This window comes from Microtus oregoni, unplaced genomic scaffold (assembly GCF_018167655.1).
Source record: "Microtus oregoni isolate MIOR12 unplaced genomic scaffold, Mior012 000002F_ref0000024, whole genome shotgun sequence".
In the NCBI taxonomy this organism is placed as follows: domain Eukaryota; kingdom Metazoa; phylum Chordata; class Mammalia; order Rodentia; family Cricetidae; genus Microtus; species Microtus oregoni.
Window position 1 is genome coordinate 61,431,338 of NW_024543061.1, and position 24,869 is coordinate 61,456,206.

At 42.9% G+C, this 24,869-nt stretch overlaps 1 protein-coding gene across 3 annotated transcripts in view; it reads right to left on the minus strand.

The window, feature by feature from the left end:
* Ccdc77 (coiled-coil domain containing 77) overlaps positions 1-19,660 on the minus strand; it is a 32,311-nt gene extending 12,651 nt beyond the window's left edge. The window contains exons 1-7 of one of the 3 annotated variants that reach the window (XM_041637875.1): positions 19,608-19,660; positions 15,574-15,627; positions 13,768-14,005; positions 13,038-13,180; positions 7,053-7,149; positions 3,913-3,985; positions 2,212-2,303 (exon numbers count right to left, since the gene is read on the minus strand). In XM_041637875.1, the coding sequence (XP_041493809.1) occupies positions 2,212-2,303; positions 3,913-3,985; positions 7,053-7,149; positions 13,038-13,180; positions 13,768-14,005; positions 15,574-15,611 (681 nt within the window). In that variant the 5' untranslated portion in view covers positions 15,612-15,627; positions 19,608-19,660. Of the gene's footprint in view, positions 1-2,211; positions 2,304-3,912; positions 3,986-7,052; positions 7,150-13,037; positions 13,181-13,767; positions 14,006-15,573; positions 15,628-19,296 lie in introns of all 3 variants that reach the window. The other 2 variants (XM_041637870.1, XM_041637879.1) reach the window with 2 other exon arrangements.
* Between the last annotated feature and the right edge of the window lie 5,209 nt (positions 19,661-24,869).

A 24,869-nucleotide genomic window follows, 5' to 3' on the forward strand; every position in this document is an offset into this window, starting at 1 on the left:
CATTGCCTGTTCTTCCAAAGGTCCTGAGTTCAATTCCCAGCAACCACATGGTGGCTCACAACCATCTGTAATGAGGTCTGGTGCCCTCTTCTGGCCTTCAGGCATACACGGAGAAAGAATATTGTATACTAAATAAATAAATAAATATTTTAAAAAATTTAAAAAAAAAAAAAAAAAAAAAAAAAAATAAAAGGTTAAACAGCTAGTTGTTAGGTAGGAGGTATGGGGCAACTTCTGGACAAAAAGAGCTCTGGAAAGAAGAAAGGTAGAGTCACCAGTCAGATGGAGAGCAAGCAAGATGGGCATTACAGAGTAAAGGTAACTAAACCATGTTAAAAAAAATATAGATTAAAAACAAGGGTTAATGTGAGTTATAAGAGCTAGTGGGACAAGCCTAAGCTATAGGGCCAAGCTTTTATAATTAATAAGTCTCCATGACTTTTTTTTTTCTGAGCTAGCAGTCCAAAGAAAAATCCCTTTATATCCAATAGTAAAATAATGACTTATTTTCCTGGATTGTACAACATATTCATTAAACAAATAATTATAACCTCAAATGTTGATTTGTCATACAGACAAACTTCTCTATGCTACTCTTTCTATATTCCTTAGGCCAATCACAAAGTAAATTCCAGCATACATCTTTAATCTCAACATTCAGGAGGCAGAGGCAGAAGGATCTCTGTGAGTTTTGAGGTTTTGAGTCAGCCTGGCCTATATAGCAAGTTCTAGACCAGCCAGGGCTGTAAGATGAGACCTTGATGCAAAAGCAGAACAAAACAAATAGCAATTCTTACTTTAGGATGGTTTTGTTAGCTAGGGCTTAGCATGTGAACTAAAGGTTACCAGAAGCATTCTAGAATGTTCACACAGACAATAATGATTTTAAGGTATAAGTGCTATGAGGCTATTCTCTCTTGAGAAACCCACATCTCCTCTAGGGCATGAATTACTATTCTCCCCTTCCCAAAATACACCATAGACAATGCAACCATGTGATCTCACACACATACAATAATTAAAAAAAAAAAACAAAAAACCTTTGTACAGTTCCAGATCTGTATGGTATGAGGCTGCCAGAGGCAGTGTATATTGTGAAAGTATTCCTCAGAAAATTTTTTTTTTAAATATTTTTTATGGTCTATTTAACTTTATTTTATATGCATTGGTGTGAAGGTGTCAGATGCCCTGCAACTGGATCTTCAGACAGTTTTGAGCTGCCATGTGGGTGCTGGGAATTGAACTCAGGACCTTTGGAAGAACAAGCAATACCCTTAACCGCTGAGCCATCTCTCCAGTCCCTCCTCAGAAAATTTTAAGAGCTAAAACTATCTTGGGCAAACTGGTCTTATCAACCATAAATTCCTAGTATAAACTAGTCTCTGGACCAGCCACTAATTCTATACAATGTATCCCTGACCTGAAGGTTATGAGAACTTCCTGACCACGTACCTGCTATATTCCCACTCCTATAAACATCTGCTTGCTGCAGATGTCCACATTGCCTGTCTATATATGTCACAATTGCGGTTTTTACTTTTAAAAACTCCAACAAATTGGAGGCAATGATCAAAGACTCCATATTTGTTCAGGCATCTAAGGAGTTTTACTCTTCATGTACCCCATAACAACAACATTCCTTGTTCCCACATCATCTCTCTTAGACGAGTGGGGATATATAGAAATAGGGTTTTTGCTAGGTAGCCCTTGTTGGCCTAGTGTTTCTTACATAGAGCCTAGCAGGCCTCAAATGTATGTCAATCCTCCTGCCTCAGCTCCTAAGTGCTAGATTACAGGAGTACACCACTATGTAGGGCTTTTTCTCCTACATTAGGTTCATATTTAAATCTATATTAAAACTATCTCTAAACAAGGTGTGGTGGTGCATGTCTTTCAGAGGCAAGTACATCTCTAAATTTGAGGCCAGCCTGGTCTACATAGTGAGCTCCAGGACAGCCAGAACTGTGTAGACAGACCCTATCTCAAAACAAAACAGAACAAAACAACAAATCAAAACAACAACAACAAAAACTATTTCGAATTTTTCTTGGGAGGCTTAAACATTAAGAATAATCTCAATGTTCCTTGCCCAAGGATGCCTGAATGCAATCCAAGTGCAAAGAGATAGTTCTCATACAATAGTAAAGTGCATTACACACAGCCAAATGTGTGGAGAGAAACCACTTTGGTCTGTCAAGACAAATATATCACCTGCAGGATGAGTGTTTGTACCTCCCTCTGGTAACGCTCAGATATGTCTTCCTTTTCTTTTAGTGTTGCTCTTTTTTTGCTTACTTTAGGATCTAAAATAGAAAACAAAAGTCCATCAAAAACTCTGCCCAACTCTTCTTTCTGCTGCTCAAGTTCAGTTTCCTTTACCTGCAGGAGAAGTAAAGGAAGGAAAAGAAACGCACTAGAGACCTGCAGTGCTTGATCCCCAGGCAGAAATCTCCTGAGGGAATTCCGTGGCATTTCACCTGGCTAATTGTATTTGTCTTTTGGCAGAATGCTCCTCTGGAGCTGTGAATTTTCTTAGTACAAGTCCAATTTAAACACTTTGGTTATGACATACCACACAATTTAAACACTTTGGTTATGACATACCACACAATTTAAACACTTTGGTTATGACATACCACACAATTTTCAAAAGAAAGGGTAACAAACAACAAAAGCTGAATGAGGTCACTAGAGCCTGGGAAGGCACAGAGGAGGTGGGAGGGGATAGCCAATGGGGCACAGGTCCAGCTAGGCAGCTGGAGTAACTTCTAATGCTCTCTGGCACAATCGTTGGCACAATCGTGTGCCTACGGCTGACAACTCTACGTGTGAAAACAGCTAGAAGCAGATACATAGTTCCTACAAAAAGTGATGGCTACTGTGATCATTAACACAATGTATACACATTACAATGCCCCAGTGCATTCTACAAACACATGTAACTGTCAAGTTAATTAATAAGAATGTATTTTTTAGGGTGCTGGAGAGATGGCTTAGTGGTTAGGAGCATTGGTTGTTCTTCCAGAGGTCCTGAGTTCAATTCCCAGCAACCACATGGTGGCTCACAACCATCTTACTGAGATCTGGTGCCCGCTTCCTCTACTGACCTGCAGGCATACATGCAGACAGAACATTGTATACATAATAAATAAATAAATCTTAAAAAAAAAGGAATGTATTTTTTTAAATTTTTAAATATTTATTTATTTATTTATTATGTATACAATATTCTTCCTGTATGTATGACTGAAGGCCAGAAGAGGGCACCAGACCTCATTACAGATGGTTGTGAGCCACCATGTGGTTGCTGGGAATTGAACTCAGGACCTTTGCAAGAACAGGCAATGCTCTTAACCGCTGAGCCATCTCTCCAGCCCCCAGGAATGTGTTTTTTAAAAAGCAAAAGAAACTTGTACTAAGGAGCTGGGGAGCTGGTTCAGTCAGTAAATTACCTGCTGTGTAAGCAAGGCGACCTGAGTTGAGATCCTCAGCACCCATGTAAGAAGCCAGGTCCACACACCTGTTACCCCAACACCAGAGAAGAAGAAGCAAGAGGATCTCTAAAGCTCACTGGACAGCCAGTCTGGCCGAATCAGTGAACTACTCCAGGCTCAGTAAGAGAGAAGCTCTGAAGGCCCCTGATAGACCTCTGGCATCCACACAAATGCACACCCATACACACATCCCTCCCTACACACACACACACACACACACACACACACACACACTAACAAAAACACCTTGCATTAAACAATAATTCATTCTCTGCATAGTTCTAGACATGTATAGAATTAGACTGCCAGAGGCAACATTACAGACATGACAATTTCTACCCAGTAGGGAAAGTTTTCTAATTGCTTGCATTGGGATTTTCCATTCGACACTGGTGAAAATTTCTAGAACAATGATCACCTGATTTGAAAGCTGAAGGATCATACTGTTCACATACATCAGCAGCCTGGATAGTCTTCTGGAGAATGCTTACCTAAATTAGAAAAAAAAAAAAAAAGGCACAGAAACAGTCTCAATATGTGTGAAATTGCAGTTTTTAGCCTTAGTTCTACAGATCCAACATTTATAAGTGAAATTGCTCAAAATTGATATAATCATGTAAACACATTACATTTATACAAGAGGCAACATGGACAAAGTAATAATTTTTTGATAAAATTCAATGTTAATGCAAACTAATTAACAACAAATAAAACCAAAAGGCTACTTAATAAATTCTATTTTGAAAAGTATTCTTTGAGGAAAGTATGGTGGTGCACACCTTTAATCGCAGCACTTGGGAGGCAGAGGCAGGCAGATCTCTGAGAGTTCAAGACCAGCCTGGTCCACAAAGTGAATTCCAGGACAGCCAGAGAGAGTTGTTACACAAAGAAATCCTTTCTCAAAAAAGCAAAAAATAAAAATACGACAAACAAACAAGGTGCTCTTTGACAAGGACATTAATAGTAAAAATATGCACAATAGATAAATGTGATAATGCTACAGAGACATTTTTTACAAAAGTGAAAAGGCAGCCAAGCAAGGTGGTGTGTCCCCACGATCTTCATATCTGGGTGGCTGAGGCAGGCAGGTGATAAGTCTGAGGCCAGACCAGGGTGCCTACTAAGGTCCAGACTTGCTTGGGCTATCTATTTAGACCTTGTCCCATCCCGTTCAGTGCCCCTTGCAAAACAGGGTTTCTCTATATAGCTTTGGCTATCCTGCAACTTGTTCTGTAGATCAGGCTAGCTTCAAACTCACAGAGATCCTACTGCCTCTGCTTCCTAAGTGCTGGGTTTAAAGTGTGTCTCACCCCCTGTGTCTTTGATAAATATTACTATTAATTTATAATAATATAAAAAGTTTTAAAAAATTAAGCACTGAAATCTCTTCTTCACAAAGACCACCTCTGCTTTTTTCTCTAATATCAGCAAAAACATCTGTCCCTCTAAGCTTTAGTCTTCTTTTTGTCCTTCTCTGTGTAGTGCTGGGGATGATCCAAGAGCCTCACACTCACTAGGCAAAAACTCTGCCACTGAGATATGGCCCAACCCTTGGTTTTAAGTTTCATTTTTTTCTTTATCAAAAAAGTATACATATATTTATCAATAATGCTTTAATTTGGAATTAAAACATACAATGAAAACAAATAAACACATTTCTGAGTGTTTTCAAATTCCTGTCAGGCTACTCCTTAAGAATCAGGGACAGGCCAGGTAGTAGTGGCACATGCTTTTAAACCCACACTCCAGAGGCAGAGGCAGAGAGGTCTCTCTGAGTTAGTTCAAAGCCAGCCTGTTCTACAGAGTGAGTTCCAGGACAGTCAGGACTACACAGAAAAACCCTGTTTCAAAAAACTGAAAACCAAAAATGATAAAATCAGGGACAACAGGAATTCTGAGTTTTTAAAATTATGATGCTTTAATTATATTTCTAACGATCTTCACAATCCCTATTTTGAAGAGCAAAAATTCTTGTTTAAAGAAGAAAATGTAAGACACCTAGTCTACAGAGAAAGTTCTAGGACAACCAGGGCTACACAGAGAAATCCTGTTACCAAAAAAAAAAAGTAGCAAGTTTAGTAGCACTGATAAAGAACTAAACACGAAAGCATAATTTAAAATTCAGGTCCCCAGTAGGGTGACAGCCCCCTGAAATGACATGTGGGACTAACTATTGGCTCATTTTACCCTGGAAATGTGTTATACCTTGAGAGAGTATTCACAGATTTCCTTTAATATTTTTTTTTTTTTTTTAAATATTTATTTATTTATTATGTATACAATATTCTGTCTGTGTGTATGTCTGCAGGCCAGAAGAGGGCACCAGACCTCATTACAGATGGTTGTGAGCCACCATGTGGTTGCCGGGAATTGAACTCAGGACCTTTGGAAGAGCAGGCAATGCTCTTAACCACTGAGCCATCTCTCCAGCCCCCTCCTTTAATATTTTTAATTTTTTTTAATATTTATTTATTTATTACGTATACAATATTCTGTCTGTGTGTATGCCTGCTGGCCAGGCCATTACAGATGGTTGTGAGCCACATGTGGTTGCTGGGAATTGAACTCAGGACCTTTGGAAGAACAGACAATGCTCTTAACCTCTGAGCCATCTCTCCAGACCCAATATTTTTAATTTATTTATTTTATGTATATGATCATTCTGCCTGCAAGTATACATCTAAGAGTGTGTCTGATCCCCTGAAACTAGAGTAACAGATGGTTGTGAGCTGCCATGTGGGTGCTAGGAATCAAACCTGGGTCCTCTGGAATAATAGCATGTGTTCTTTTTCAGTTTGATTTTTCAAGACAGGGTTTATCTGTAGCTTTGGAGCCTCTCCTGGAACTAGCTCTGTAGACCAGGATGGCCACAAACTCAGAGATTCCCCTGTCTCTGCCTCTCAAGTGCTGGAATTAAAGGTGTGCGCCACCACCGCCCAGCTTGGCATGTGTTCTTAACTGCTGAGTCATCTCTCCAGCTCTTAGCATGTGTTCTTAACTGCTGAGTCATCTCTCCAGCTCTTCACAGGCTTCTTGGGGTGTTTGTTTTGTTTTTGAGACAGGGTTTCTCTGTGTAGGTTGGCTGTCTGGAACTAATTCTGTAGATCAGGCTGGCCTCAAACTCAGAGAGATCTACCTGCCTCTGCCTTTCAAGTCTTGGGATTAAAGGGTACACCACCACCCCACAGCATGGTTTCTTTATTACAGACAGTGTTCTGCCTGTATGTAAGCCTTCAGGCCAGAAGAGGACATCGATCCTGTTACAGATGGTTGTGAGCCACTATGTGCTTGCTGGGGAATTGAACTCAGGACCTCTGGAAGAGCAGCCAATGCTCTTAACCTCTGAGCCATTTCTCCAGTCCCCTAGTATGGTTTCTTAATAGTGAAAAAATAAAATTCTTCAAAAGGCTTTTGCAGAAAAACACTTTACACCTCCGGTAGATACTGGCTGGCTAACTCCAGGGCTACTCTCCAAGTGGCATCTCTAACAAGTAGAAATGGTCAGCTGTGTCCCGTAAAGGTCTTATTCATCAAACCATAGCAGCAATTATTACTTACTTTGTGGGGAGGCTCCTTATGAAAATAGGTCACTTCACCGGTGTCTGTGCCCACAAGAGCTAATAGATTCTGAATCTTTTTCTTGTCTTCCAGTTCCCTGTAATTCTCATAAAAAGTAGGCATTATATACCCCAGGTAAGTAACTATTTCTATTTAAAAGATTTCCCTTCTGGTTGGGTGTTGATGGTGCACACCTTTAATCCCAGCACTCAGGAAGAAAAGACAGGTCTCTGTGAGTTTGAGGCTGGCTTGGTTTACAAAAGTGAGTTCCAGGATTACATAATTACATAGCAGTCTAAAACACACACACACAAAACAAAACAAAAATGCAAACCCAACAACATAACAACAAAAATCAGGATTCAAAAGATAGATTTCCTTTCTCTCTCTCTCTCTCTTTCTCTCTCTCTCTCTCTGTCTCTGTCTCTCTCTCTCCCCCTCTCTCTTTCTCTCTTTTGAGATAGTCTCAGATATCCCAAGTTGGATTTGAGCCTGTCATAACAGGCCTATGCTACCACATTCAGTTTATCAGTTTATGCACTGCTGGGGACTGAACCAGGGCTTTGTGGTTTTTTGTTGTTGTTGGATTTTTTTGTTTTTTGTTTTTTTTTTTTTTTGTTTTTTTGGAGACAGGGTTTCTCTGTGGTTTTGGAGCCTGTCCTGGAACTAGCTCTTGTAGACCAGGCTGGTCTCGAACTCACAGAGATCCGCCTGCCTCTGCCTCCCAAGTGCTGGGATTAAAGGCGTGCGCCACCACCGCCCGGCTTGTTGTTGGATTTTGTTTGTTTTTTGTTTTTCTTCAACACAGGGTTTCTTCAACACAGGGTTTCTCTATAACCTGTCCTGGAACTCTCCCTGTAGACCAGGCTGGCCTCAAACTCACAGAGATCGCCTGTCTCTGCCTCCCAAGTGCTGGGATTAAAGGTGTGTGCCACCACCTCCTGGCTTGAACCAGAGCTTTAATACAAAATGTAAGTGAGCCACCCCCAATTAAATGTTATCCTTTATAAGAGTTGCCATGGTCATGGTGTCTCTTTACAGCAAAAGAAACCCTAACTAAGACACTATTTAAACACTCTATAACTAAATTATATTCCCAGCTTCTGATGTTTTAAAAATGATTATAACCAGGTTGGAGAGATGGTTCAGTGATTAAGAGCACTGGTTGCTCTTCAGGAAGACCAGGGTTCAGTGCCCAGCATCCACATGGCAGCTCACAGCTGTCTCTAACTCCTATTCCAATGGATTCAATTCCCTTAGCCAGGAAGTGGTGGCACACACCTTTAATCCCAGCCCTCGGGAGGTAGAAGCAGGTGGATCTTTGTGAGTTCGAGGCCAGCCTGGTCTACAGAGTGAGATCCAGGATAGAGAAACCCTGTCTCAAAAAAACTAAAAAAAAAAAAAAAAAAAAAAAAAAAAAGATTATGACCACAAGTTAAAAATGAAAAAGATCAATCTATACCTCGGCTCCAGCTATTAAACATTAGGTATTTCAATTTGAGAATCCAGAGAAGGGGCTTGGGAATAATTTCCCGGCTGTTTCTAGAAGGGAACTGCAATGGGTCTTTTCTTTGGCAGTAAGGACCATAGCCTGCTCATGGCTCACAGCTCAGTCTCCCTTCAGAACAAAGAAAGGGAATTGCTTCCCTCTGCTTATGACTCCCACTCCTCAGGGATAGTCTGCATTTAGTGCCTTCTCAGTGGGGCTCAGTGGGAACAAGAATCCATTCTCGAGCTGGGCAGTGGTGGCACATGCCTTTAATCCCCAGAACTCAGGAGGCAGAGGTAGGTGGATCTCTGTGAGTTCAAGGCCATCCTGGTCTACAAAAGCTAGTTCCAGGACAGGCTCTAAAGCTAAAGAGAAACCCTGTCTCGAGAAAAAAAAAAGAATCCATTCTCTTCGCCTCAATTCAGATGGCTCTGAAAAGCCATTCAGCTTCAGAGCCCCCATGTGTTGGCTGGGACCTGCTGAAACCAAATCACAGTTGAAGTTCCCCATCTGCCCAACCAGACTCCCCTTATTTCTTCAGACGTACTTCTCCTTAGAAGGCTCCCCACAAACATTCTGGAAAGTCTTCACTTTGTATCCCAAGGCACCCAACCCCACACAGTTAATGTCAGGAACAGTCCAAGGAAATAAACTCTGAAAAGGGACTTCTTCAGAGCTAAGGACAGAGAGGTGATATTTGTAGAACATCCTGTTCCTGAGGGGAGCAGTGGGGATAGTTTAAACAATTAGAAAAATCAAGAAAAAAATGAGACTGAGGGCTGGACCACTGTTCTCCAAATAAAACGAAAAACATGAACAAAAATCCATAGTCTTTGGCCAGCACAAGCACTCAGTAAGTTACTGAGCTCCTGGTACAAACTTGGCATCTGAGTTCAGTCCCTGAAACCTATGGTAAAAGGAGAGAATTGATTCTCAACAGTTGTCTCCGTCACAAATGCACATATATCATGGCACACGTGGGCCAGCTTGCATGCTTTTCTCTCACATCCACATCACAGTAAGAAACAAAATAAACAAACGAACAAAAACAGGCATTGTGGTGCATGCCTTTTATCCCAGTACTGGGGAGGCAGAGACAGATAAAATAGCTCTCTGTGAGCTGGAGGTCAGCTTGGTCTACGCAGCAAGTTTTAGGCCAGCAAGACAACATAAAAATCCAATTTTCTAGACGATAAGCTGAAGAAGAGCCTGAGCTCCCAGGAGACAAGACCTCGCGCCTCACAAAAGTGCCGATGGCCATTTCTTCTAGTCACACTGGGGAAATACAAGAGTCAGGCATTTCAAGGACTGCTGGATTTAGGGTCTCAGAAGACATTGTTACCTGGTAACCCGAAGCACTGTCATAGCACAAGGCATAAGGGGACCATTCTAGTAATCAAATTTGCTCAGATGTAGTTCACAGTAGGTCTACTAGATTTTCAGACGCATTGCCCAAGTTTCCAGGGTATAGTTAGAAGGTGCGCACTTGGTAGTTGGCACAACTTCCAAGTTAGTTTTTTTGTTTGTTTGTTTGTTTTGTTTTTGTCTTTTGAGGTAAGCCAATGGGAAACTTCTCAAACCAGCCTTTCTTATTGGTTAATATGACAAAAAAAAGATTAAAGATCCTAGAGGAAGAGTAAACAAAATCTCTATTTCATTCATCAGTATGACCTGTACAAGAACAAATGGATTCTGGAGAACTACTTTCAGTGCTGGATGTGTCTTTGCTAGAACAGACTAATGGGGTAAATGCCTATTGTCCACCCCAGAAGAAGAAAGCAGTTCCACGTACAGAGAGGTAGGCAAGAGTATGCTTCAAAGTCACTCCGTAGGTGGTGGTAATTCTTTTACTGTTTAGCAGTACACAATAAATTTACTAGTGATGACATACTAGGTTATTTCACATGAACAAAACACAGGAAAGATTTTAGGGCATGCCAGGACATTATCTCCAAAGCATAAGACGTGGCAACCAGACATGACCACACACATTTGTAATCCTAGCATGCTGGGAAAATAAATAAGAAATTCTAGGCCAGCCTCGACTAGATCCGGTCTAAAAACAAACAAACAAACAAACAAACAGCTGTGATGATGCCTGCCGTAGCAGGAAAACTACTGCATGGCAACTTGAGTTTGATCCTCAGCACCCTTGTAAAAAGTGAGTTTGGTAGTGTGCACACCTGCCAACCCAGTCTGGGGAGGTGGGAACAGAAGGATGCTGGAGAACTTGTCTCCAGCTAGTCTAGCAGACTCGGAGTGTTTCAGGCTCTGTGAGAGACATCCTGTCTCAAAATGAGACTGAAGGCTTGAGAAATGCTCAGTGGTTAGAGTACCGACTGTTCCTGCAGACATCCCAGGTTTGATTCTCAGCATCCACTAGGCAGCTCACAACCACCTGTAACCCCAGATCCAGGGTATCCAATGCTCTTTTCTGGTTTCTGCACACACACATACAGACAGACGAACAAAGCATTCATACCCATAAAATATTTTGCTAAGTATTCTTCTTTTTTTTGTTTTGTTTGAGACACTGTTTCACTGTCTCAGAACTCACTTTGTAATCCAAGCTGATTTTGAACTGCCTCCAAGAGCTGATATTAAAGACATGTGCCACCATCCCTGGCTAAATTATTTTTATTTTTTTATTTATTTTTGTTTTTAAATAAATATTTAAAATATGATGGAGAACCGTGGAAAAACACCTGATGTCAGTCATTGATTTGCACACTCATACACACTCATCCCATACATGTGTGTTCACACATTTGCACACATACACCTCAACCAAGAAAAATTAATCCAGTGCCTAAACTTAAAGAAAACACGAAGGAGAGCCAGGCAGTGGTGGTGCACACAGAGAAACCCTATCTCAAAAAATCAAGAAAAAAAAAAAAGAAACACGGGGGAGGACTGGAGAGATGGCTCAGTGGTTAAGAGCATTTCCTGCTCTTCCAAAGGTCCTGAGTTCAATTCCCAGCAACCACATGGTGGCTTACAACCATCTGTAATGGGGTCTGGTGCTCTCTGCTGGACTCCAGGCATACACACAGACAGAATGTTATATACATAATAAATAAAAAAATAAATAAGTATTTAAAAAAAACACCATGCAAATAAAATAAAAATCACAAAATAAATAAATAAATAAATAAAAAGGACTACTGGGGGTAAAAACTCAGCAGTAGAATACCTGTCTAGAATGTGTGAGGCCCCAGGTTCAAGTCCCAATATTAAAACAAAACATACAACAACCCCAAATAAGCCAAATAAATAACAGTATTTAAAAAAGTAAGTCTCGCCGGGCAGTGGTGGCGCACGCCTTTAATCCCAGCACTTGGGAGGCAGAGGCGGGCGGATCTCTGTGAGTTCGAGACCAGCCTGGTCTATAAGAGCTAGTTCCAGGACAGGCTCCAAAACCACAGAGAAACCCTGTCTCGAAAAACCAAAAAAAAAAAAAAAAAAAAAAAAGTAAGTCTCCCTCCCCCTTCGGAAATACCCTGCACAAATGGATCTATCTGTTCATGATAGCCATCTCCCATGAACTAATGTCTTCTTCAAGAATCACTGGGGGCCGGGCGGTGGTGGCGCACGCCTGTAATCCCAGCACTCGGGAGGCAGAGGCAGGTGGATCTCTGTGAGTTCGAGACCAGCCTGGTCTACAGAGCTAGTTCCAGGACAGGCTCCAAAACCACAGAGAAACCTTGTCTCGAAAAAAACAAAACAAAACAAAACAAAACAAAACAAAACAAAAAAAAAAAAGAATCACTGGGGAGGGGTGCTGGAGAGTGGAGAGATGGCTCAGAGGTTAAGAACACTGACTGCTCTTCCAAAGGTCCTGAGTTCAATTCCCAGCAACCACATGGTGACTCATAACTATCTGTAATTAGATCTGGTGCCCTCTTCTGGTGTACAAGCAGAACACTGTATACATAATAAATAAATAATCTTTAAAAAAAAGAATAACTGGGGGCTGGTGAGTTGGCTCAGTGGGATAAAGGCACTTGCCATGCAGGAGAAAACCAAGTGCCCAAGGTTGTCCTCTGACCTCTACACTGAGCTCTGCTGCATTATGTACACCACACACAAATATCAGGTCCACATACACAATAATAAAGAAAATAAAGTTATTTTTAAAGGCATTATGACTGGATAAAGGCTTTCTCTCCCAAGTTTATGACTTCTTCATGAGAACAGTCTGTACTCAACAACTGGTCAATACCAAGACACAGAAGTCTGAATCCGCTGCCTTTGAAAGACAAGCAGAGTCCTGGAGCTTGCGGTGGGGCTGGCCTCTGTAACCACCCTATCACAGTTCTAATGAGCCACTGCTATCTTTTCTAAGAACCCCTCCTAGTAACTGCCTTTCAGGTAAATCTCTCCTCAAAGTTTGCTTCCTGGGGAAACAACCAAAGAGAACTCCGGTAGATAGAAGTCATCATTTTAAGTGTAACCCAGAGTTAAAATTCTGACACTTCCCTCCTTCTGTTCAGTACCTGATTCTTAGTCGGTCATTTTCTGAGTAGAGTCGTAAAACATGTTCCCGCTCCTGGAAGAGGCAAACCTGCATATCACTCAGGGCTTTCTGCAACTCGGCAATCTCTTCCTCCCTCTGCTGCAAATTCCATTCAAGTTTATGCTGCAAAAAAACCAACAGAGTAGCTGAAAACATATTGGGTTTCAAAGGAAACCTCAGTGGATATGGAGGAGTCAGCTTATGTAGGAATATTCCTGACAGCTTTACCAGCACAGACTCAAGTGGCAGCACCAGGCTGTGCACACATTTGACCTAAAGAGCAACAGAATGAGATGGAGGTTCAGCCCAGTGGCAAGCAGGCAGGAAGCCCTAGGTTCTAGCACTGAAAGGAAGGAAGGAAGGAAGGAAGGAAGGAAGGAAGGAAGGAAGGAAGGCAGGCAAGAGGGAAAGAGGTAGGGACAAAGCTACAGGACTAGTGTGACTGGAGATCACACACTGATGACAACGTCTTCCTTTCGCACACCAGCACCAAGAATGCCGTATGTCTCACCGGTTCTCTGTGTGTGCGTGCGTGGGCATGGAGGTACATGTGTAACCCAGAAGTTGTTGGGTGCCTTTTCCATCGCGCCACCAACTTATTATTTGAGGCAGGATCTCTCATTAAACTGTGAGCTCAGCAATTGAGCAAAGCTTGGTCAGTGGGCTCCAGGATCAGGATCCTCCTGTGTGGGAATCCCCCCCCTTCTCACCTGCCCTTCACAGGCTTCTCTGTAGAGGTCTAACTTCTTCAAGAGCTCCTCATTTTCTTCCTCACAGTTAGCCATCTTCTTCTGATAATACTCCAGAAGCTCCTGCGAAGGGCAAAGGACGGCCAGACGATCCTCAATTGACGGGAGCGGAGTTGACTCCACTGAGTCTGCCATTTTCTTCCACCTACGGGGCTCACTGAAGCCAGAAGCGGCACCACGTTTGGAAGCAATTGTTATTCTATGTGAAATCAGAAAGCATGGAATAAATCCTCTTGTAAATATAACACTTGTAACCTGATCCATGTAGCAAGTTCTAGGCCAGCCAGGGCCACATAATGTGACTCTGTCTAAAGGAAAATCTAAAAACAAGCACCTCCCCCGTAAAAAGAACCAAGCAAACAAACAATAGTTAATTCAAAAGAGAAACTGGGTAGAAATCCTCCTACGAAAACCAATCTAAGCCGGGCGATGGTGGCACACGCCTTTAATCCCAGCACTCGGGAGGCAGAGGCAGGCGGATCTCTGTGAGTTCGAGACCAGCCTGGTCTACAGAGCTAGTTCCAGGACAGGCTCCAAAGCCACAGAGAAACCCTGTCTCGAAAAACCAAAAAAAAAAAAAAAAAAAAAAGAAAGGAAAAAAAAAAAGAAAACCAATCTAGTTTGGCATTCTAAAATTTACAATATATGGGGCTGGATAAAAAGACTCAGCACTCACACTCAATGAGTCCTGGCATTTCCACAGAGAGGCTAGGTTTTTGTTCTGATTGAGACGGGGTCTCTAAGTAGCTCTTGCTGTCCTGGAACTCAACATGCTGACCAGGCTGGCCTCAAGTTCAAGAGACCCACCATCCTCTGCCTCCTGGGATTAAAGGTGTGCCACCACCATTGTTAAACTATTTTATTTTATTCTTTTAAAGATTTATTTATTTATTATGTATACAGCATTCTGTCTGCATGTGTGCCTGCAGGCCAGAAGAGGGCACCAGATCTCATTCCATGTGGTTGTTGGGAATTGAACTCAGGACCTCTGGAAGAGCAACCAGTGCTCTTAACCTCTGAGCCATCTCTCCAGCCCCTATTAAACTATTTTAACCTCTAGATTCAGAATAAGAATAGAGAACTAGGGACTTGGCTCCAAGGTGATCAAAAAAAGGAGAAACAACGGTAGTGCCAAAAAGGGCCACGGCCATAAGCAACCAATTCGCTACACTAACTGCGCCCACCTGGTGTGTGCCCAAGGACAAGGCCATTAAGAAGTTCGTCATTCAGAACGTCGTAGAGGCAAGTGTCTTTAACACTTATGTGCTCCCCAAACTCTAGGTCAAGCTGCATTACTGTGTGAGCTGTGCTATTCAAGCAAGGTAGTCAGGAATCTAACTCGGGAAGCCCGGAAGGACAGAACACCCCACCACGATTTAGACCTGCTGGTGCTGCACCACGGCCTCCACCAAAGCCCATGTGAAGACGGATTTCATAAAGACAGAAGAAAACACCTTGGAAAAATAGTGGGATTTACACTTTATGTAGCAAAAAAAAAAATAGAGAATTAAATCGGGTGGTGGTGGTGCATGCCTTTAAATGCATCATTCAGGAGGCAGAGTTCAAGGCCAGCGTGGTCTACGGAGCGAGCTAGTTCCAGGACAGACTCCAAAGCTACACGGAGAAACCCTGTCTCAAAAAACAAAACAAAACAAAAAATAGAGAACTGAGGTTTAGGAAGTATGCTGTCCCTGGAGCTCCTACACTGACTGGATGAAACCTATAGAAGTATTGATTAGTTAACTTAAAAACAAGCAAATATCTTACTTTCTGCAGACGGGTGTGTGTGTCGGAGTAAAGTTCATTCTGTCTTACTTGCACCTATCAAAGACACAAAATTGATAATGAGGGCCAGGAAGAGTTTTAAAAAATACACACACACATATATGTACACATACACACACACACACACACACACAAACACACACGCGCTATACAGCTTGGGTCCCTCCTCAACATTACCGTATTTGACTCACGAAGGGAATGTAGTATTTAGACCAACACTAGGTATATTAACTGCTTCTCCAACTTGTAATTAAAGAAAAAAAAACTTTTTTCAAATATTTATTTTTTATTCCTTTTTCTTTTATGTACATTGGTGTTTTGCCATGAATGTCAGGTCCCCTGGAACTGGAGTTATAGACAGTTGTAAGCTGCCATGTAGGTGCCTGGAGTTGAACCCAGGTTCCCTGGGAGAGCAGTCAGTGATCTTAACCACCAAGCCATCTCTTCAGCCCCCAAAACTTTTATAAGATTTATCTTATTTTTATGTGTATGAATGTATTTCTGTACGTGTGTATGTATATATGTATGTGCAGCACATGGGTGCCTGGTGCCCAAAGAGGTCAGAAAAGGGTATCACATATCTTGGAACTAGAGTTAATAGAGGGCTGTAAGTCACCATATAGGTGTGGGGAAACAAACTGAGGTTGTCTACAAATTAACAAGGGATCTTAGCTTCTTAACCAACTCCCTAGTCTCTGCCTTATTACAGCATCATCATCATCATCATCATTATTATTTGAAACAAGGTCTTTCAATGAATCTGGAGTTCACATATTATTATTTGAAACAAGGTCTTTCAACATAGGCTAGCCAGCCAATAAGTTTCGGGGATCTGCCTTTCTCAGAAAAGCACATTCGCCAATGTTTCCTTCCCTCCTTCCCTCTCACTTCTTCAGTCGACCAGCACTGGGGTTACTATTATAAACAGCTGTGCAAGGCTTTTTCACGGGTGCTGAAGATCCAGCCCCTGGGCTTCCTGCTTGGAAGGCAGGCACTTTGCAGACTGAACTGTCTTACCCTTGTGGGATTTTTGTTGTTGTTGTTTTCATTTTGTTGATTTGAGAAAGGATCTAGCTAGGGTTGGAGAGATGGCTCAGTGGTTAAGGGCATTGACTACTCTTCCAGAGGTCCTGGGTCCAATTCCCAGCACCCACAGGGCAGCTCACACATGTCTGTAACTTCAGTTCCAGGGGACCTGACACCCTAACACAGACACACCTGTAGACAAAACACCAATGGACATAAAATAAAAATAAATTAAAAAAGAAAGAAAGAAAGAAAGAAAGAAAGAAAGAAAGAAAGGATCTAGCTATGTAGCCCTGGCTGTCCTGGAACCCTCTCTGTAGGCCAGGCTGGCCTTGAACTCAAGAGATCCGCCTGTCTCTGCCTCCCAACTGGGATTAAAGGCCAAGGTGTTGTGTATGTGTGTCTATGTCTGTGTGTGTCTGTAGGTTGGAGGGCAACCTAAGGAGTAAGCTTTCTTCCTCCACTACTCAGCTATCAGGGTCAAGTGCAGGTAGTCAGGACTAGCAGCAAGCACCTTAACCTGCTAAGCCATATATATGTAAGCTGCTCTAGTAATTTTTTTCAAATATATCTATTTTATTCAATTTTATGGCTGTTTTGACTGCATGTATGTCTGTGCACTAGGTAGATGTATGCCTGGTGCCCTAGGAGGCCAGACAATTGTGAGTTGTCACATGGCTGCTGGGAAGCCAACCCAGGTCCCTGGGAAGAGCAGGAGTGCTCTCAAGCACTGAAGCATCTCTCCTGGCCCTGTCTAATGATTTTAAGAGAAGGATAGGCCACTCCTTTTCTTGACTCTCCTACCTAGCCAAAGTAACCAGAGTTACATGATGATAGATAATCCTGACTCAAGAGAAAACAAAGACTTGTAAATTGCTCAGCCTTAAACATTAAATAAAGCCTAGAATTCAGAACTGTCTACATTTAAGACTAAACCTCTCTCCTGACTTATTTCTATCTCCTTCTCTAAACAAATTCTATTTCGGGGCTGGAGAGATGGCTCAGAGGTTAAGAGCATTGCCTGCTCTTCCAAAGGTCCTGAGTTCAATTCCCAGCAACCACATGGTGGCTCACAACCATCTGTAATGAGGTCTGGTGCCCTCTTCTGGCCAGCAGGTGTACACACAGACAGAATATTGTATACATAATAAATAAATAAATAACAAATTCTATTTCTACAAAATGTTCTTTTTGGTTTGTTCTTGAGACAGGATCTCACTATGCAGCCTTGGCTGGCCTGGAACTATGTAAACCAGGTTGGTCTAAAATGCATAGAGATCTGCCTGCCTCTGCCTCCTGAGACCTGGGATTAAAAGCCTGTACACCATGCCAGACCCGCATAATGTTCTTCGTTCTATGCTTTTGATCATGAGCTTCCTGGAATCTGAAGAATATCTCCTCCGCAATTCTAGTAAATTTACTTAACCAAGACTATTCTCTATCTATACGCAAAATTTATCTTAAATACTATTTCCTTTATCTCTTTCCTGACTTTTTTCCACTCAAAATGATCTAGCAAGTCAACTGTGGTGGCTTGTATCAGTAAAACCTAGCAGTGGGGAGATCGTCCAAAAACTGAGAGCAGCCTAGAGTACAGAGTTAAGTTCCAGGCAAGCCTAGGCTACAGAGCAAGGCCTTGTCTCAAATAAACAACAACAAAAACCTACAGAATGATCTGTCAAGCTGGGCAGTTACGGTGCACACCTTTAATCCCAGCACTTGGGAGGCAGAGGCAGGCGGATCTCTGGTGAGTTTAAAGCCAGCCTGGTCCACAAAGAGAGTTCCAAGACTCTTACACAGACAAAACCCGTCTTGGAATCACACACATACACACACACACACACACACACACAAATGATCTGTCAGAACGACCTAACAACCACAGCTTATACACTTGTTCTTCAGCACTTGGAAGGCTACGTGGACAGGAGTACTGCCATGAGACCAGTCTGGTATACATAGCTAATTCCAAGCCCATCTGGGCTGCAGAGTAAGATCCCATCTCAAAAAGCAGAAATAAACAAAAAGTCAAAAACAGGGGCTGGAGAGATAGATGGCTCAGAGCACTGGTTGCCCTCCTAGAGGGCTAGAGTTCAATTCCCAGCAACCTCATGGTGGCTCACAACCATCTATAATGAGATCTGGTGCCCTCTTCTGCTCTTCTGGCATGCAGGTATGCACAGGTAAAAAAATCATATACATAATAAATCAATCTTTTTAAAAAATCAAAAACAAATGTTTTCACTGAAAAGTGGTTGTATTTAAAGTTCTACTATGATAACCGGTCTTCTCAGCAGACAGAGTCATCTTAACACTACCTTCCAAGGCAGCGATGCCTCTAGTTATATAAGAATTAGTGGGGCCGGGCGGTGGAGGCCAGCCTGGTCTACAAGAGCTAGTGCCAGGACAGGCTCCAAAGCTACAGAGAAACCCTGTCTCGAAAAACTAAAAGAGAGAGAGAGAGAGAGAGAGAGAGAGAGAGAGAGAGAGAGAGAGAGAATTAGTGGGTTTCTTTTTTGGAGGTGTAAGAGGTCGAATTCAAGGCCACGGTCACGTTAAGCAAACACTCTACGTACTGGCCACAAACCCGTCCCGAAAAATGTTGCATTTACTCGTATAACTACTTTCTGAAGTACTGCTATTATCTTTTATTTTACAAACGAGGAAATCGAAGCTTACTGAAGCGGGAGGGAAGGGGAGCCGGAACTCAATCTGTCTCCAGGACGTCTGGATGCTGTTCTCCCGCAAATTCACTCAGTTTTTGACCAGATCTTAGTCCCCTCATTATTAAAGCTCTCCGCGTACCAGAGACCTCTCCTTTTGCAGACAAACTTTCCATGGCTGGTCCCCAAGTCACCTAAGGAGCCCAGGTTTAGTCTTCTGTTGCTCCCTTCCGCACTGATTACGAACGCTTTTATCCCATCAGGTTTTCTTTCTTCCCGACGTCTGTCCTAAAATCCCTTCACCTTTATCCCCAAATCCACACTCACCAAACACTAATCCTTGGCATCCGACAACGCAACCGAAAAACAACTCAAATCAGCGAGCGTCGACAAAATCCTACCAATCGCTCGCTAGCTTAGGCGGCCTTTTGGGTTACGCACCAATAGGACGGTTGTTCACCCAGCAGCTCTTCCCATCTTGCCTTGCGCCTCACTGGGGCGAGGTTCCTGGGAAGTGTAGTTTTTCACCTGCACATGGCGTTGTGCATAGGCAAGATGGGGTGGGGGGAGTAGCTCTTGGCTGTTAGAACTCTCTGAATTTGACAACTTGGGCTAAACTCACTTAACTGTTTTTCTCTAATGAAATCTGATGTATAAATGACATACATAATCACGGAGTGTATCACAGGAATACCTCAAGAGTGTCTTGTAAATATTGTCATTTGACATAACCTTCGATTTTGTTCCAAATGAACCTGAGAAAACTTTCACAAACCATATGGAGTTGTACAAGCCTGTGATCCTAATACCTGGGAAGGGGAATAAAAAGGTTGAGGAGTTCAAGGTCATTCTCCACCAAATAGCAATTTTGAGCCATTGGTTACCTAAGCACCTGAATCAGAAAGCCAAAACAGGAGGAAGAGAAAAATTTGGAGGCCTAGATGTGGGGTTCAATGTCTCCAATCAAGGGATTACATATTCAAAAGTTACGTCTAGCTGGCCTCATTTAAACATTAGAAGGATAGATGAAGAGCTGAGAGCTCATATCTGGGGGTGGGGCTCAAAACAAAAGAGGATATATAAAAGGATTAATGCTGCAATGCGTGGTCGTGTTGGAGAGTATCATTTTCAGGTGTGTGACTTTTGTTTATGCGGCACTTGTTTAACTCAGAAGCTGTGATTCTTTTTTCACAGTCAAGTTCACAAGTTTGTCTCTAGATGATTCTAGAACTGGTCAAACTGACTATTTGATATTAACCACCACAGGCTCAGTATTTTTTTTTCTGGCTTTTTCTTCATAAATACAGAAAACAGAAAATAGGAAATTTTTGTTAGCTTAAAAAACTAAAAGAGGTCTCACAAACATTTTTTTCCCCTGAAGTATAAAAACAGAGTGCTCAGACCAAGGACGATACCGCAGGCCCAAGGCAGTGGAAGTTAGACAAGGACCGATATCTCTCCCAAAGCCTGGGCCTCACAGAGTATCTATCAGCAGCTGTTCTGGAAGGGCAGGATGCTCCACCAGGGAAACAGATCTCCCCTCAAATTGGGGGGAAAAGCAGGAAGACCAGTCACGAAACACTCCTTCCTCCAGCTCCAAACTGAGAAAGAGAGCAGCATCCTCCACCCCCAGCTTTCTGGGCCTGATGCCCTTTACCTGGCATTTACCAAAACCCATCCAACTTAGTCCCTAACAAAAGTCAGAAGGTGCCCAAAGTTTGCTGGGAGGGCGAGAGGCTGGTGTGACACCAAACAGCTCTTTATCTGAAGCCATGATTGGTGCCATTTCTTGCTGTTTGTTTGCTAGCCTGTTCTTCCAGCTGCAGGGCCAGTCGCAGGGCCTTGCTGACTTCTCGCCAGGCCTAGAAGTGCTTGGTCGGCTGCGCCAGGGCAGATTCTGCTTTGTTCGCAACGGTCTCCAAGTCATAGTCTGGCTGATTTGTCATCACCAAGAGCTCAGGTCACCTTGGTCCTTGCTGTTTGATCTCCCTAAGCTCCTCGGTGCCTCTCTCTTCCAGCTCCCTGATCTGAGTCATGGCCTCATTAGAGCTGGACATCTGGGAAGACAGTTCCTCCACTCCCTTGAAGAAATTGACTGCCAGCCGGGCGGTGGTGGCGCACGCCTTTAATCCCAGCTCTCGGGAGGCAGAGGCAGGCGGATCTCTGTGAGTTCGTGGCCAGCCTGATCTACAAGAGCTAGTTCCAAGGGCAGGAAACTCTGTCTCGAAAATCCAAAAAAAAAAAAAGAAAAAAAAAAGAAAAAGAAAAAAGAAATTGACTGCCTGCGAGGTCCCATTAGAACCGGCTTCCCTCTCTTCGGTTTCCATTTGAATTGGCTGCTCTCCACTGGATCCACTGTGGGGGCTCAGCTCCTTGACTCTGTCTGCCTAACTCAGTGGGTTTAAAGTATATTCACAGGCGCTTACACCTGGTGAGATCACGGCCCTCATGCAAGTCCTTGAGTTCTCGCCAGCACCTGTGGGTGCCGTTCTCATGGGATGGGGTGTGCGCCTTGTTCTGTCCCAGAGCCCTGCTGCACTCCTTCAGAGCTAGGAAAGACTTGTTAATCTCTGCACCCTCCATGCGAGTCAGCACTAAAAAGTTTCAGCTCCTCGTTCATTCCCTGCCAGATCCACCAAAGAGAATTTACCATGTAATCTCCCTTTGGCTCGAAGAAGAATCTGGAAGCCGGCTTGGGAGCGGGAGGAATTGGAGGTGACGAAGGTTTGTCCAGAAGTTCTACAGGCACTGCCCATGCTGCTCATCATGAACACAGTTGACCAGGTAGGTACTCCTACAGTCCCACAACCTGCACCTGCTGCTTGCTGAAGCTTTGATTCTTCGCCTGTCTAAAACACCTGATGGTCTAATTAATAAGAGCTGAACAGCCAATAGCGAGGTAGGAACAAGGATAGGTGGGGCTGGCAGGCAGAGAGAATATATTCGAGGAGAACCGAGGAAAAGGGACAAGAAGGAGGAACATGAGAACAAGTACAGGAGGAACCTAGGGGCCAGTCACCCAGCCACCCAGCCACCCAGCCATCCAGGTACCCAGCCGGGCTCAGAGTAAGAAGGAAAATAGGACATACAGCCGGGTGGTGGTGGCGCATGCCTTTAATCCCAGCTCTTGGGAGGCAGAGGCAGGCGGATCTCTGTAAGTTGGAGACCAGCCTGGTCTACAGAGCTAGTTCCAGGACAGGCTCCAAAACCACAGAGAAACCCTGTCTCGAAAAAAAAAAAAAGAAAAAAAGAAAAAAGAAAAGAAAATAGGACGTACAGAAGAAAGATAAAAGCCCAAAGGCAAAAGGTAGTGGGGATAATTTAAGATAAGAAAAGCTGGCTAGAAACAAGCCAAGCTATGGCCAGGCATTTATAACTAAGAATAAGTCCTTCTTCATGTGTGATTTATTTGGGAGATGGGTGGCCGGCCCTCCAAAAAACCAAAATAATAGAAGTCCCACTATATGGTAGCATTGCCTTAAACTTTAGAAAGCTTAAAATTTGAAGCTTTCATGTCCATGTCAAGTTCAATTGTTGGGCCCTAAAGCCCCACCAAGGAGGAGGTCGCTCCAAGAGACATCCTCAGCACGGTTGATGCAATATCAAGAGGAATTTTTATTCTGCCACGGCAGAGGTCCCTCAGCCTTGAGAGGAGAAGGACCCCTGCTTTGTCTATTACAAACTCTTTTAAAGGAAAAAAACCCACAAAATCAGGGAGGGGGTAATACAGAATCAAAGGGAAGGTCCAGAAATCATTTGTCAACTATTTTGACTAGTTCATTCAACGGTCAGCTAACTCTACTTGATCAATGTTATGGCGATTACAAGGAGGAACACCTGCAGGTTGTCTCACCCCAGTTCCAGGGTCCGGGTCTATTGAAGAAAGACTACAATGGGGATGGAAAGTACTCAAAGCTCCAGTGCACGTGTGGTTGGTTACCAGGGTCCTGGTTCCCAGGAAGAGGGGTGCAGTAATGCTAAGGTGCCCCAAAGTCTTTCACAATGATTCACTGGTAAGTGAAGCTACACATTTTCAGTGTGATATTTCAAATGACATTGTTTTTTTAATTCATGCCACAGGAAGGGATAAAGGGAAGGGTTATAGTTTTTCATCTCTATTAGTCTTTTGATTAGTCCTTGTGAAATTCTTGGAGTCAGGCTGGAGTGAAGAGTACAGTTCAGAGGCAGAATACTTGTTTACTATTCGGTATTCATCATTCCTGAAACCCTAAGTTCAGTCCCAGTTTCTAGCCAATCAATGAGCAAACAAGCAAATAACCATTAAAATGTGTTTTGGATCACGGGTGATGGGCTATGACTTTTTGTTTGTTTTTAAAAAGGGTTTCTTTGTCTATCCCTGTCCTAGAACTTGCTATGTAGACCAATCTGATCTCAAACTCACATAGATCTGCCTGCCTATGCCTTGCAGATGCCTGGCGCTCTCTCTCTCTCTCTCTCTCTGTGTTTGTGTGTGTGTGTGTGTGCTTTTGTTTTTGTGTTGTTTGGGTTTTTTGTTTTGTTTTGTTTTTGAGGAAGGGTCTCACTGTGTAGCCAGGCTAGTTTTGAAGTTGCTATAATAAGACCAGGCTAGCCTAGAACTCACAGAGATCCTCCTGCATCTACCTCCCAAACTCTGGAATGCAAGGCAAATACCCAGCATACACACAGACACAAAAGTAACAATTTCTTCATTGCATATGGGAAGTCCTCAATTCAATTCCTAGTATTGTGAAATCAAACAGCCCTATTTGACACTGACATTCGAGACAGGGTTTTGGGGCCTGTCCTGGAACTAGCTTTTGTAGACCAGGCTGGCCTTGAACTAGTAAAGATCCACCCACCTCTGCTTCCCAACGTGCTGGGATTAAAGGCGTGTGCCACCACTGTCTGGCCTGTTTCTAGTGCCATGTTAACAGGTATTCTCTTGTACCACTGGTTTACGTGGTGCTGGGGACCAAATCTAGGAGTCCCACCTCACTAACCAGGTATTTTGAGTGCATGCTTAACGAAAACATTATTTTGATGACTTTTAAATTTTGAATTCCACTATTTCTTTCTTTTTTATGCGTATTGTTTGACTTTCCAGATTAAGTATGAAACAATCTTAAATCTTGTTATTGTAGGACCCAGCCATGACAAGCTCAGTAGAGGTCAGAGTCTTAGTAGTTTACCCTAAGGCAATATCTGGTTCCAAGAAAGACCACAAACTGAGACCACCCAGGCACCAACCAGGAACAGACCATCCAAAGGAAATTTCTAACATTCTAACCATTGTAGATAGGATCACCTGCCAGCACACACCCATCACTTTTCACCAGGCCACCCCTACACAAATGGCAGCCAATTAGGGGTCCTGAACCTTAGAAACCCCTCATCCCAGCTTCTGCTACTATAAAACCCCATCCTAACTGAGATCCGGGTTGTTAAATCACAACAACACATTGGACACAGGGAGAGTCCGAGTTTGAACTTGAGTAAGAATGAAGGCTCTTTGTTTTTATACACAGAACTCCGTCTTCTAGTTGGTTTTTTGGCAACTCCGTGATCTGGGTATAACTGTTATAGATTATTACTTGCATACAATGTCAT